We start from the raw sequence: 13819 nt of genomic DNA on the forward strand, positions 1-13819 counted from the left end.
TCTGTAACAGCTTACAACTCTTCTCCCCTTCATGTGTCTCAGAATTTGTATCAAACAGTACTGCCATCACTCCACTTCTTCATGAAAAGTTACGATTCCCTTCCACCTGCAGGTTCAAGGGTGATGCCCTCAGCCCAGCCTGGCATTTGCTCTGGGGCTGGAGTTACCACCTTGGACCTCATTTCATGCTTGCATCTGGGCTTCAGATTTTCTTTCTTCTTTTATTTGGTGCTGGACATTGGACCCAAGGCCTTGCGCCATGTCGAGCACGTGCTCTGCCAATGAAATATGCTCCCAGCTCCAATCTTCTTGGGAAACTGAATCCAATCCCATCACAGTGCACTTTATCAAATGGTTTTTCTAACAGTGTTTATTCATGATGATCCCCTACTTGAACATGCTTTCTTGGAACCTCCTGCTTCAATCTGGAAGTGAGCCAATAAATGATCATGCGTGTGTCCAAGGGCGCTTACCCTTTGCAACTCCGGTTTTGCAAAGTTCTAATTTGTTCCCTTGGGATGTCCCCTCCTGTATATTCGTTAAGCCAGCAGAGGAAGATGAGCAATGTTTATTTCACTGCTATGGAAGAACCTATAGTGCTTAAGGAAGGGAGCAGGGCACATCTAAGTGGATCCAAATGTACCTTCTAATGACGATGAGTGTGGAAAATGTGCTGGAATGTTAAGTAGAGGTCAGTCCAGGACACAGCAGTCCCATGTGCTATTAGCACTCACTGGAGGCAATGAAAACTCTACAGCTAATAAATAATTCTTTTAAAGTGCAAATGAATAAAGTGAGTGCTGCTAACTCTTACCTTAATAGAATTTTATTTCACAGATTTTCAAAATAGGATTTATTCGGGTCATTTAAAAATGTTCTCAGAGCGATAATTCTACAGCAGCACCACAGGAAGCAGGACACATGTTCAAGAGCAAAAGTGAAATAAACACACACTTTCCAATCTCTCTGATTTTTTTTTTCCCTCTAGTAGAGTTCTTACTGTCTCAAACAATGCTCTCATAATCATTTCTTAAAGGCCGGCCTTATGCTGATAAATACCACTGCAAACAATGACCCAAACGTTCTAGGAAGCATCAAGTCTGACTCTGTCCTGGAGTACTTCAGAGACCTCTCATGACGTCAACTGTTTGATGCTCTAAAGTGCCATACAATGAGTGGGTCAGCTGTAGTGACAGCTACAACCACAAGTGTGTCTGGAGCTCCTGCCCTGGAGTTCTTGGTCAAGCGATGCGATAAGTGATTCATATGGAGTACTTCCTTCAGTTACCATGACATGCACCAGTTACTATTATTGGACCCTTTTTATGGATAAAAGTGAAGCATGTCTAAAAACACATGGGGTAAGCTATAGGGCCAGTGTGGGACCCCAGCAGTCTGACTTTGATGAGGTTTACTTTGTCACTGCACAGAACCTACTCTTGGTTGTGGGTGAGGAAGGGAAGTCAAAGTTTGCCTCCAACTACCAGACAAGGTTGTTGGGCAGAGGGGAAGAGCCTGTGGTTGACAGGCATCTCCTCAGCTCTCCAGAGAACTGTAGGCCCAGGTGGTAAAGGGTCTTGCCCTGAACCACATCAGAGATAGTGACACAGCCAGGAGGAGCATCAGGGGGGTCCAGTATGTATCCTCTCCTCAATCCACGCTGCTGCCACTTAGAAACTTCCCTTTTTCAGGTAAGGAACAACATAGATCCCAAACCACATGGGAAGATATTATGAAGATCAAATGTATAAATGGATTTAAAATAATTTTTTTATAAAAATGTATATAGGATGTTATTCTTTGATGTGACATTTAGGCAATTAAGTGGAAAAGGAGGATAGAGATGACATGGCATGCTTCTAAGAGCAAATCTGTATGTCCCTTCTCTGCTGCATACTTTCAAAAACTTACTGGTTTTGTTCCTCTGGGGACGTCACCACCATGGCAATATAGTTACTGTAGGAGACATGTGGCTACTTTCCCATAACTTGTATTTCTTTGTTAGCATCCTCAAATCCCCATTTTCATTCAAAAGGAAGTTTATGTTAGCATTTAAAAAAATAAGTTTGTCTTTAATGCTGTTGAACCTCTACAAGGATGCAAAGCTAACTATTTTAAAAATATGCATCAGTACAAAGAAATGTTTGTGTTTAGTTTATATAAGGGTAAATATGCAAATAAAAAGAAAGGATTGTTACAGCGATTTTTTTTCTTTCATTTTACTTAGAAATGAATTGTAAGTAAGGGGAAATATAGTTTTTAAATGTATTTGCTCTGGGCATGGTGATGCATGCCTATAATCCCAGCAATTAGGGAGGGTGAGACAGGAGGATCAAGGATAATCTCAGCAACTCAGCGAGACCCCCAGTAACTTAGAGCTTGTTTCAAAATAAAAAAATAGTAATGGGTTGGGGACATAGCTCAGTGGTTAAATGGCCCTGAGTTCAAACCCCAGTACCAAATAAATAAATAAATGCATTTGCAAAGGTACCACTATACCACCCAAAGTAGAGACTCCAGAAGCCCTTTGCCCTTATAAAACTATTATGAAAATCAGCCATTCTCTCAGCTGGAGGAACACTTTCAAGTATTCTCTGGTGGTCATCTTGATTGGTTCTTCATAGTCCAGAGCTTCTGCTTCAAACAGCCTGAAATGAACAGGCTTCAACAGTATCCCTTGCCCCCTGCCCTTTGCTCTAGCTTGTCTTCCATGGCCATCTACATAGGTAAATATCCGGTCTGTGGGTCACATGTGCCCCTCTGCATCTGATATTCCACACTTGGGTTTGGTGCACTATCTTCAAATTCTACTTGGTTCTCCTGATTTTCCTTCTTCCTCGGGGAAGCTGATCTCATTTTCAGAAGCAGCTTCTAACCTCAGGCAGGTTTAGCTTGAAGTAACCAGAGTTTTGATAGTCTGGGAAAAAGGACGAGAGCTTGAGAAAGACTGGTTTGCACAGGGGCTGGTGGTGCCCAGGAGTAGCGGACAGGGAGACCTGGTAGTGATGTTTATGCATTCTTGAACTTCATAAATATATACTGAATCCCTACAGTGCCAACTGCTGGGCTATACTCCAGGGATTCTAAAATGTGTAAGATGACACAGGTCTGACCTTGAGGAATTCAAAGTCTTGCAAGTGAGGTGAAGAGCAGGATGTGGGAGGGAGTTATAAATACATTTCATTACATTTCTACTTTGGCCTTCTTAGGATTGTTGAGATGCTGCATGTAAAATGCCCAGTAAGAAACTGGAACTTAGTAAATGCTTCATTATAACTTTAAAAAATAATCATTACTCTAAATTTTACCTGCAGAAGAAAGGAAGGGAATGCCATTTTCTAATCACTTATTTTCTAACAGGGAGTGTTTCTTGATGTTTTCACATCTTCAGCCCTCTGATCAAACAGAATACTGCTGAACATTCTGGTGACTCCAATGGTATGTCAAGGGTACCACTTCATGACACGAAGATAAAGGACTGTCTGGCACCAACAGCAAAGGTCTGGCCATCTTTCTTACAGAACAGAGAGGAATGGTTTTCTGGAATAAATAACTACCTCTCCTGAAAAAAGATCTAGACCCTAAGAAACATGTTCTCTGTGGCTAGCAAGTCCTTCCCTGAAAGGTTGAACGCTTTAAGCTCTTATTAAAAAGTCCTCAGCACAGAGCCAGGGATCAGGTGAACATCTGTGAAACAGAAGGAAAACTGGAGATGGTGGATGAAGAAGGCATCTCAGTCTTCAAGGAGCTTAGCACGCAAAAGGAATATGCAAAAAGAATGATAACACATAAATAACATAATATTTAAGATCTGAGAGTGGAAGTACAGACTGTGGTGCCCACATATGGGGTAGAGAGTAACCATCTTCTTGAAAGGCAAGATACTTTTAGAGATAATTATGGCATAGATGGAAAGGTAGGCCCATGATAGATGGTGTCAAAAAAAAAAAAAGATGATATCAATAAAAGATGGTGTCTTTGTTCTAAATAACTTTCTTTGATGATGGAAACGTTGCATATTGGTGCCATCTAATAGAGTAGCCACTTGCCAAATATTGGGTATTGAAACACAAAATATTCATAACGAAGACATAAATTTTAAATGTAATTTAAATTAAGACACAATAGTGAGTGGCTACTGAATAAAGATAGCTATGGAGTAAACAGTTTTTCCTCCTCATTGGGACCCAGAGGTGGTTTAAAAGGCCAGACTCAGGCTAGGACAGTCATGGTAAAAAGTGTTTCCACTGGTGAAAGAGAGATTGCAATACAGTGGTCTCTGAGGGATTGGGGAGGCGGGGTGATCACTTGGGGTATCAAGGAAGGAGTCACAATCTGGACCCAGGGGATGTTCAGAACATAACCTTTAGCTTTGCCTTTCTTGTTTGAACTTCCTCATCAATCTATAAGTTTTTAGAAAAGTCCTGCCTGTAACCCCCGCTGCTCAGAGGCTGAGGCAGGAAGATCTAAGTTTAAGGCCAGACTGGGTAACCTAGCAAGACTCTACCTCAAAATTTAAAAATAGCAAGGGCTTGGAATGTAGCTCAATAGTACAATGCCATTAGTTTCCATCCTGAGTACTAAAAAAAGTTTCAGTTATCTAGTTGTGCTTTGGGAAATTAAGGGAAAGATGATGTTATGTGGCTTAGCACCTTGATGCCTGAACAAATTAGTAGAGCAAGGGCCACTAGAATACTTGCAATAAATGCTAATAGTAGAGTAAGTTGGTTGCACGTCTGAATCTTCAGGTCTAGCTCATAGTAAATGCTCTATAAATACTGAAAGTTGAACTCAATCTAGAAAGAAATTCTTAAGGTAATATTTATCCATGAACATTGTTTTGCTCATGTACTAGCCCCTTGTGCGGAACAGAAATCGGACACTTATTTTTCCACCAATAGGCTAAGTAGTTGTAATATCTGCTCTTCTACAGTCCCTAAATTAAAATCTCTTAAAGCCATCTTTTGTATGATTTCAGTTCCAAACATAGACTAGTACCAGTCAAAACCTTGTTTAAATGTCTGATATTTGGGAAAGGCCATCCATGTGTATGCTAACTAGTCTTTGAATCTGTGGCACATAAGCCAAGTGTTCTCCTACACAATTAGAACGTCATAGTGCTGGCCAGAGTCTCTCAATTTTTCTGGGAGGGGTAATTTCACAGATGGATATGTAGCATTACAGGCAATATGGAGCAACAAATTGAGACTTTTGTAGCATAATAATTAAAGATATAACTATTCTTAATAGATTCATATGCTAAAAATCCCTATTTCACATATAGCATTATATGTGAAATAGCATTTCCTTTGGCAAAGAATGAAAACCATATAATCCATGTCTTCATTTCTACAACATGTATCAAAACTTTTAAAACCTACATTTATTATACAGCTGTATTTACTGATTGTTCCCAGCTCCCTGGTAACACTTTCTCTGTTTCATCCTTCCAAGACTTATTTTATATATTATAATTTGTAAACCACCTGAAATCCTTTTGGAAACATAAATCCTTAATCCTTTCAGAGGTCAAATCAGGAAGTACTAAATAACAAGACTAATAAAAAGATGCTTATTCAATTTTCTTCTCAAATGGAAAGTCGAATAATAATTTACAGGAGAAAGGTCAGTGGGAAGAGTGAAGATTAGGTCAGGTATTCCATTATATTTGATGAAAAAACTCAGCCAGCAAGTATTCATCTATCTTCTTCAATCAATGAAAGGAGCTCTGCAGGTACCCACATAATATAATTTGGCCTTTAGTTCCTCCAGTGCACAAATGCTCCTTACAGGAATGATAATCAGTAGCAGCTCTGGTTTGTCTCAGTCACATTCTCTGCCCTAACAGAGCAAGGATTTGCTAAGAGAGCAAGGGTCGAGCATGTATTCAGAGAGTGTCAACGCCATCTCGGCAGACTCAGTTCAAAGAATGAGGATTGCTGACACTGCACTGCGGCATTTGGGGGCCACTGCATTAACTCCCACAGTGGACCTGGGAGGATGAACAGGCCTTCTCCGTGGATAATCCAAAGGAGATACTGGAGGTGTTGGATGGGATATCATATACATATGCAGCAAAATCACAATGTAGAAATCATAATCGACATAACAAAAATCTAAGGAAAAGTGTTAATAAAACAGGGAAGCACACTACAAATGAGTTGCTGGAATTGCTCTTTGCGGGTATTTATTTGCCACTAGCCGGAATCTGTTTTGTGGACGCATAAATTAGGGAGCACTACAAGGAATCACAGAGAGCAATTTGTTCTACTGTGTGCGCCCTTTGGTCACACTGCATTTGTTTCTGCCTGTTATCTGCTTTGGAAATGACTCTAGAAGTGTTGTCCTTGTTCCTGTTCGCCAGCTCTCTTTGCTAGCAGGTAGCCATTCCCTGGGCCACACTCTCAGCCCACCGTGCTGCACACAATTTTGAGACTCTTCCTTCTTTGGTCTCAACAAATGTGTACTCTTCCACGGTCAGAAAATAGAATCACAATCCCTAAAGACAAATGCGGCTACTGTTGTCTTTTTAAAATTTAACTCTAACCATCTCCTAGAACTATCCAAATTTAGTTCTGTGATTTATGGTTACGGTCTGCAGACAGTTCTTCACAAACAAGGCTTAATGATTTTCCCTTCATCATTCTGAGCAGATAGAATCTGATTCCACCTTCGGTCCAGGGCCTCTTTCTTTCACATCTGCACTCCTGAGAGAACTGTGACCTAGAAAGACCCTGCTGGGATTGGAAAGCAGGTAGCCTCTATAGTATTAAAGTGTAGGTGCTGGATGAATGGTAACCAAGTTACAACAGGGTTGGAACCTAAAACAGACAAGCTCTTAATAGAGAGTTCTCCTCAGCATGGTAAAACAAGTCATCCATTACCTGCTGCTGAGAGAAGCAGAAGTTGCTGGGTATGAGTGACAGCTGAGGTCTCCTGTAAGTACAATGAAATTCTGCCACAGCCTTCAGCAGGGAAGGCTACAAGGCCTCATTAATTAGGAATGATCAAGAAAAATGCTTTTCTAAGTCAGTGAGAAGTCTGGATTTTAACCTATTTTAAACAAAAGCAAGCGTGGTTATTTTAAATCATGACGAGTTGGGCAAGGTTAACTATGTGAGTCTAAGGTCTTCAACGATCCTTAATCAATAAATGAGCTTCTTCTGTAATTACCACCGCCATTTGTTCTAATGTAAATTGTTCTAATGTAAATGAATGCTCTGGAATTGCTTGAAGGAGTTGGAAAATACTATAATTTGTGTTCTTTTAAATTGCTTAACCATTCCCCCAAACTTATTTTCAGCAGCATTTCTGAACAATGGCACAAAGACAACCTCAGATACTACCCTGACATGAATTTTCCAAATGTCCTTCCTAATTAGAAGATGTGACTTAATGAGTTTTTCTTTTCTTTTTTTTAAATTTTACTGTGTATTATAGAAATAAAGCCAGAAGAAGGCATCATGAAATGAACTCCAGTTTTAACATTGCTATATCTGGTTTATACTTGGCTTAAAGAAGTGCTTAGCGTTGTCCTTCAAAGAGTCAGAGTGGGCCTTGGCTCTGCCACATCAAGGATGTAGTTAATACACTAAGAACGAAGCTTTAGTGTGGAAAGAACTAACTGGCACTCTCAAGTCATTGAAACTGATAGAGGCTGTTAACAAGCTGATGACAATGGTGCAGGAAATAGACTTTACATTAGTGCAATCTGAGCTCTTATTAATTTTTATAGAACTGGTGAATTATAAGAATAATGGACTCCTTTAAGTTGCTTAAGGGAAATGGAATCCTGGAGTAGTTAAGAGCTTTGGGGCTGAAATCCTGCCTCTTCCAAACTGCCTAGCTCTCTGATCCTGGAGCTGCTACTTTTTAGCTCTAAGCCTTGGTTTCCTCTTTTGTAAAATAGTTGTAAATCACACTTCCCTTCCTATTAGGAAAAGTGAGATAAAATGCTTGGCCTGGCACCTCCTACCCAGTAAATACTTCAAAAATGGTATTACTTCTATTACTGTTACTTCTAGTCCTGGCATTATGCCCTGACTCCCTATCTCATCTTATCCCATTCCTCTTCTAACAAAGTTTCAGCAGAAGTAATATTTCAGAGGTTATGTTCAGAATAATACTGCTGCTGCTATTGATGGTATGTCAGGTACTGTGGTCAGGGCTTTGTACGTACTACCTCTTAATTGTCACAGTGACTTGAGGGAGAGGTGTTATTAGTTTATTATGATTATTAAATTTCACAATTCCTATTATTCATCTTATAAATGAAACTTACAGACGCACAGAAGTTAAAGCCAAACTTTGAACTCTGGAGTATGAATTCAGAGTCCATACTTTCAGCTGCGACTCCTTCCTATTTCCAACCTCAATTCTATTTCTGACAGTGATGTTTCTGATGATCAGGCCTAAAGTTCAGTGCAATATTACTGTGTATGGGTCTCCAAGCTGCTGTTGGGTGGCGTACATGACATTCTAGTTCTTTCTCAATGAGAGCCTGAGTGGTTAGGGAATTTTGTTACTCATTTTAAAAGTGTAAAGGAGACAAAAAGATTCTGAAGGGCGGGAAGTATGGGCCTCATCTGGATATTGTAAAGCACATTCCCACCTTTAGTGTGGAGACCCTGATCCCAAGAGCAGTCTCGGTGCCATCTGAACAATTTTTAGCAGTTTCATTAATTTCCACTGGGGGAACTCTTGGCAGTTCCCCACCATGATTACTAGAACCACATATTCAATATATCCACTTATTACTCATCACCCACCCATGTAGCCCCATGTTGATTTAGTTTTCCTGCTAGGAAACTGGCACACCTATATAACCAAGAAAATGCGCTAGGGTGAGTAGAAGGTACAGTTTTCACTGATTGGAAGAACCCTTGGAGGTCAACTGTCCCAACAATTCCTTATGCTGGAAAAAGGAGAGTTAAAAATCATTTCAAATGCTTAAAGTCATTACACATCGCTGTGCTCTTACCCTTGCAGTGAAGTCCACAGCAGCCGCTCGGTTTAACAGCAATGTGGCCACATTGATATTTCCATAGTGAGCAGCTATGTGGAGCGGAGTGAAGCCACTCTGTAAAGAAAACACAGCAGACATTCAATTGATTCCTGCCAGTTCTTTGTCTGACAGGTTACTATCATAAACTTTCCCAAATAAAAATGAGGAAGCAAAATATGCTGAGATCCACATTCTATTCTGAACTAGGTTTTGATCAGTGCCAGTTGCTCACTGGGCTTCTAATACACCCCACACTCACAGGCAAAGAAACAGCCAGGGAAAAAATCCCAGGGTAGCAATGGATCGATTTCGTTAATCCAGTAAATTGAACTACATAGAAACCAACATTTCAAAAAGTTAAAATAAGGATCATAAGAAATAACTTTTTAGCTCATAGAAAGCTTGAACATTACTATTTTAAAGCTGCTTCATTACTTATGGTAGAATTGATCATTGAAACTCTTCACCCAAATTCAATTAGTTTTATATATTCAATATAAATTCAAATTCACAATAGTAAATGCCAATTTTAATGACTCAAACAATTTGAGGGGAAGCAGTACTAGCACACAATTGATTGTGCATAATGGGTGACTGTATTCTATAAAGATTCCACAAGTTGATCTCTTTGTTAGCAAATGCCTATTCACTAACACAGTTTTCTTGATTTTTTTTTTCCTAAACCATGATCATTTTACTTCCTTAAAAGTGCTAAACATGCAGCAATTCACTTAGTCCCCAAAGATTGAAACCTTAGAGGAACTAGATGCATTTCTAGTGTGTGAGCAAGCTTCTTAGCCATGCCAGCCGTCTGATTCTTGTGGAAGGTGGGTCATATTGTCACCTTTCTGAGGTAACTTTCCCTTTGCTGACACCAGAGAGGGTAAGTGTCATGCAGAACCCTAAAGAATCAATTCTGGAGGAGTAGAATGACAGGGTTGTCTGCAGCTTCAGGTATAGCTGATAAGCATCTAAAGTGTCAAAACTCTCCAGGTCACATGCAACACATTTAAGTTCCAGGGATTCCTAAATCTTCCCTTCCAACACCAAGTTCAGCTGCAGAGAGCCCTGGTACTCAAACTACTGTCTGCTCTAGCACATGCTCCTTTGCGGGGCAGGGGATAAAGCAGGTATCTAGCCTACAGAAGGCAATGCAAAGGAAGGAAGGAAGGAAATGAGGCAGCAGCACTACGTAATGGGTAAGTGATGATGCGATATAGGTCATACATATATGCAGATATATAGATATATATACCTCTGTTGTTCTATTCACCACCATCTAGGTTAACACATTTGGAAGCAAAGAGGAGGAAAAAATGAACGGTTAGTTCACTATTGGTGACATGGATTGCCAAAAGCTCATGACAGCTTAGGAATGATGATGAAAGCTATAATGGAAGCACAAAAGGCACAGAGAAAGCTAGACTGAATGGAGGGCGCCACGCGACGACCTAGTCCAGTTGCCACATTTCCTTCACAGAGACTTTCAAGTAAGACATGTCAAGACAATGGGAACTTCCAGCTGTGGCTCTCGCGGCTGGCATGCTTTCCGCAGCTGATCTACTCTCAGTTTACTGCCTGTCATCTCAGACATCAACAGAGGCTTACTGGGGCACACCGTCTTTGGCAATTTGTGACTTTTCACCCTGATATTTGAATTGCAGTGTTCAATACATTCCCAATGTGTATTAAAAGGAAGGAAACTATCAATGGAACATCAGCGGTTTCTTTTGTGGGGGGCTCCCTTTTAGCACGCACAGGGCAGCACCTGCAGCATCCTTTAGCTTTTTACGTTAAGGGAGGGTATGCGTTCGCTTGACTGGCTTGGACACACATTTTTTCATTCCTTTCAGTGAAGGTAAGTTTTGGGCATGAGTTTGCCAAGAGGCAGACCAGGCGTCCTTAAAGGCCGTGTGTCTGACTCAGGATTGCTGCAGGAAACGCCTGTGTCCCTGAGCCTCACCTTTGACTCCACATCTGCGTTGTTGTCATTCTGCAGCAGCAGGGCGGCGGCTTTCGTGTCATCTTTTCGGGCTGCGATGTGAAGAGCTGGAAGACGCACTTTGCCTTTCGTGTCGTTTTCTAGGAGGAGTGAAACTACTTGGTCGTGACCTTGTTGCAAAGCTACAGCCAGTGGTGTGAAGCCATCCTGCAAATAAATGGATGCATCAAGATGGGTGAATATTTTCTTTTTGATCCAATTAAATAAGAAAGCAGCCAGATCAATTTTTGTTGAGGTTCATTAAAAGCTAACTTTATATTCAAATAGACATATATTTGGAAAGACTTCTATCTATCCAAAACAAAAATCGTAAGATCATAAAAATTTCTTGCTAAGCTTTTTTTCCCCCTCTGTTGAAAAGTAGCACTTACAGATTAATTGGAAAAAGTTCGCAAATATACAAAAGTACTACATAAAAAAGAAAAAAATTATAATTTCAGTACACATAAAATCATCTCAATAAAATCAGAACACTTCAGGTTAAATCGAGGCAAAGTTTTGCAAAAAGCTTAAATATGATGTAAAAATTTTTATTGATACAGATGGGGTTTGTGCCTACCTGTTCTTTACCATGCTGCCTAGCATAAGCCTGGTGCCCTGTCAGTATACATAAATTAATCAACCATTGTCATTGCTGTTTTAAGAAAGGTCCACATGAAAGACTCTTGCTTTCTTTCACCAATAAGGAAAGACAACACATTGATCTTTCAGAATTCAACTTTAGCTACATTTTTTTGTTAAATTGTATTGTGGATTGACAAATCATAATTATATATAGTTATGGGGTAAATATGATTTATGAATACGATGTGGCATGATTAAATCAACTTAATTAACATATTCACCACTTCAATTACTCTTATCCTTGTGATGAGAACATTTGAAATTTATTTTCCTAGCAACTTTGAATTGTACAATATGCTATTACTAACTACATTCACCCATCTGTGTCAAAGACCTTTCCCTCCAAAAACTTCATTCTTCCTGTTTGAGACTTGGTCCTCTTTGCTCAATATTTTCCCACTCTCCCCAGCCCTAAGCCTCTGGTACCCACTGTCCTAACCTGTGTGTCCATGAGCTTTACTAAAACATGACTTCAGAATAAATTTGGATGTAAGTGCACACTCTACATTTTGCATCTTCCCTTTGTTTTTCCCTGGGACTTGACAAAAATGAGACAGCTATAGATCTCACAGCGTTTCATTAATTTATTTTATTAATTTCTGGGTAATCTAGAATTGCTGACGATAGGATAAGCAGCACCGGGTAGAACATCCTAAGACTCACAAATTTTAACTTTGCAATGTTTTCATTATTGTAAGCTCAAAAATTTACTAAAATTCATTTTTACTGTAGAGTTTGCAAACAGACTACTTATTACTTTTATTAGTGGGTTTCATTTTGAATTATTCTTAAATGCATATAACATATTTTTCTCCTTTTCCTGATTCTTTTATTTCTGTGGTCCTATAGTATAATTAGAGGACTACTCCAATACAAGAGCATTTGTAAAGGGGAGGAAGGAAACCTGGTCAGTTGCATACTAACATCTTGTTGGTCTTCTGAAATCACCACTTCTGTTTTTTCCTTTGTTGGAAAATAGTCAAGTGCCTCTACTATTTATCTGACTGAACACAAAACTGCACACTTCAGTTGAAAGAATGTGTAAAACATTGGCACAAAGCACTTAAGGGACTACACTGGCCAGTCTTGTCCCACATAAAACCTTCCCACCAGTTTTCAGACTAACTTTGGATTGGCAAATTCCTACCCTGGCATCCCTAATGGCATTTTCCCCTCCTTGAAATGCCCTCCTCTTCTCTGGGTACAAATCCTATCTAAGCTCAAGCTTTAAGATCCAGTTTAAAGGCCACCTGTTCCTCTTCACTCTACTACTCAAGAAGACAGGAAGGAGAAGGGGAAGGAGGATAGTGGGAAGGGGAGAAGGAAAAGAGGAAAATGGAAATCTCTACTTAACTAGGAGGACATTTTCTCTGCAGTCTGATGACTAATAAAAAAGCCAGTAGACACTTAAGGACATAAGGATATGAACATTTACAGTTTACTCTTATAAGAGAAGTAGTACACAAAGCAATACTAATATGTGATCTCAATTTCACATAGATAAATATCTGTGTGTATCATATACTGATACAAAAACATTTGGATGAATAAACTGTTCTCTCAAGGGAAATTTACATCACCATTTTTCTTTCTATTGAATGTTATCATTGTGTGATATTATTACATTTACAAAGGAAAGAAAAAAAAATTTTTTTTTTCAGTGCTGGGAACTGAACCCAGAGCCTGGTGCATAGCAGGCAAGTATACTACAACTGGGCTATGTCTCCAGCCCTGAAAAATGCATTTTTATATGAGAGAGCAAAAACAAGAAAATTGCATATGAAGAATTAACTTTGCATCTCACTTTAAAAACCTGCACAGTGCCTAAGGGTAAAAATAACAGTCTACTTCTGTTCTGAATCAAAACAAAATGGCTGCATTTCCATCGACCATCAACATGCATTTATAAATTCAGAGCCTGTTCATAAAGGACAGTCCTGTGTACCACAAAATAAACTGCAAACTGAGCTGATTATCACTGACAAGAATATGTTTCCTGCATAAGCCAATTAAGGACATAAAGACACCAGCTCTAAGGTGTTAATTGCTAAAATTAGAAGCTCTATATTTTGTTTCAAATACAAGCTTAAATAGTGTGGTTTGCTTTGTTCAGTTATTCTTAAAAGTATGAGCAGAAAAGAAATATCATAGAAACTACCAAGAACAGGGTCCATGCCCTGGTTGTTCAA

The 13819-nt window shown here is 39.5% G+C and overlaps 1 protein-coding gene across 23 annotated transcripts in view; it reads right to left on the reverse strand.

Annotated features, from left to right (window-relative positions):
- Window positions 1–13819, reverse strand: part of ANK3 (ankyrin 3) — a 508367-nt gene that overhangs the window by 198395 nt on the left and 296153 nt on the right. For all 23 annotated transcript variants that reach the window (XM_081268444.1, XM_081268437.1, XM_081268443.1 and 20 more), the window contains exons 6-7: window positions 10968–11153; window positions 8981–9079 (exon numbers count right to left, since the gene is read on the reverse strand). In XM_081268444.1, coding sequence (XP_081124570.1) covers window positions 8981–9079; window positions 10968–11153 — 285 coding nt within the window. The remainder of the gene's footprint in view (window positions 1–8980; window positions 9080–10967; window positions 11154–13819) is intronic.

This window comes from Spermophilus citellus, assembly GCF_964194105.1.
Source record: "Spermophilus citellus genome assembly, chromosome: 15".
Classification (NCBI taxonomy): Eukaryota; Metazoa; Chordata; class Mammalia; order Rodentia; family Sciuridae; genus Spermophilus; species Spermophilus citellus.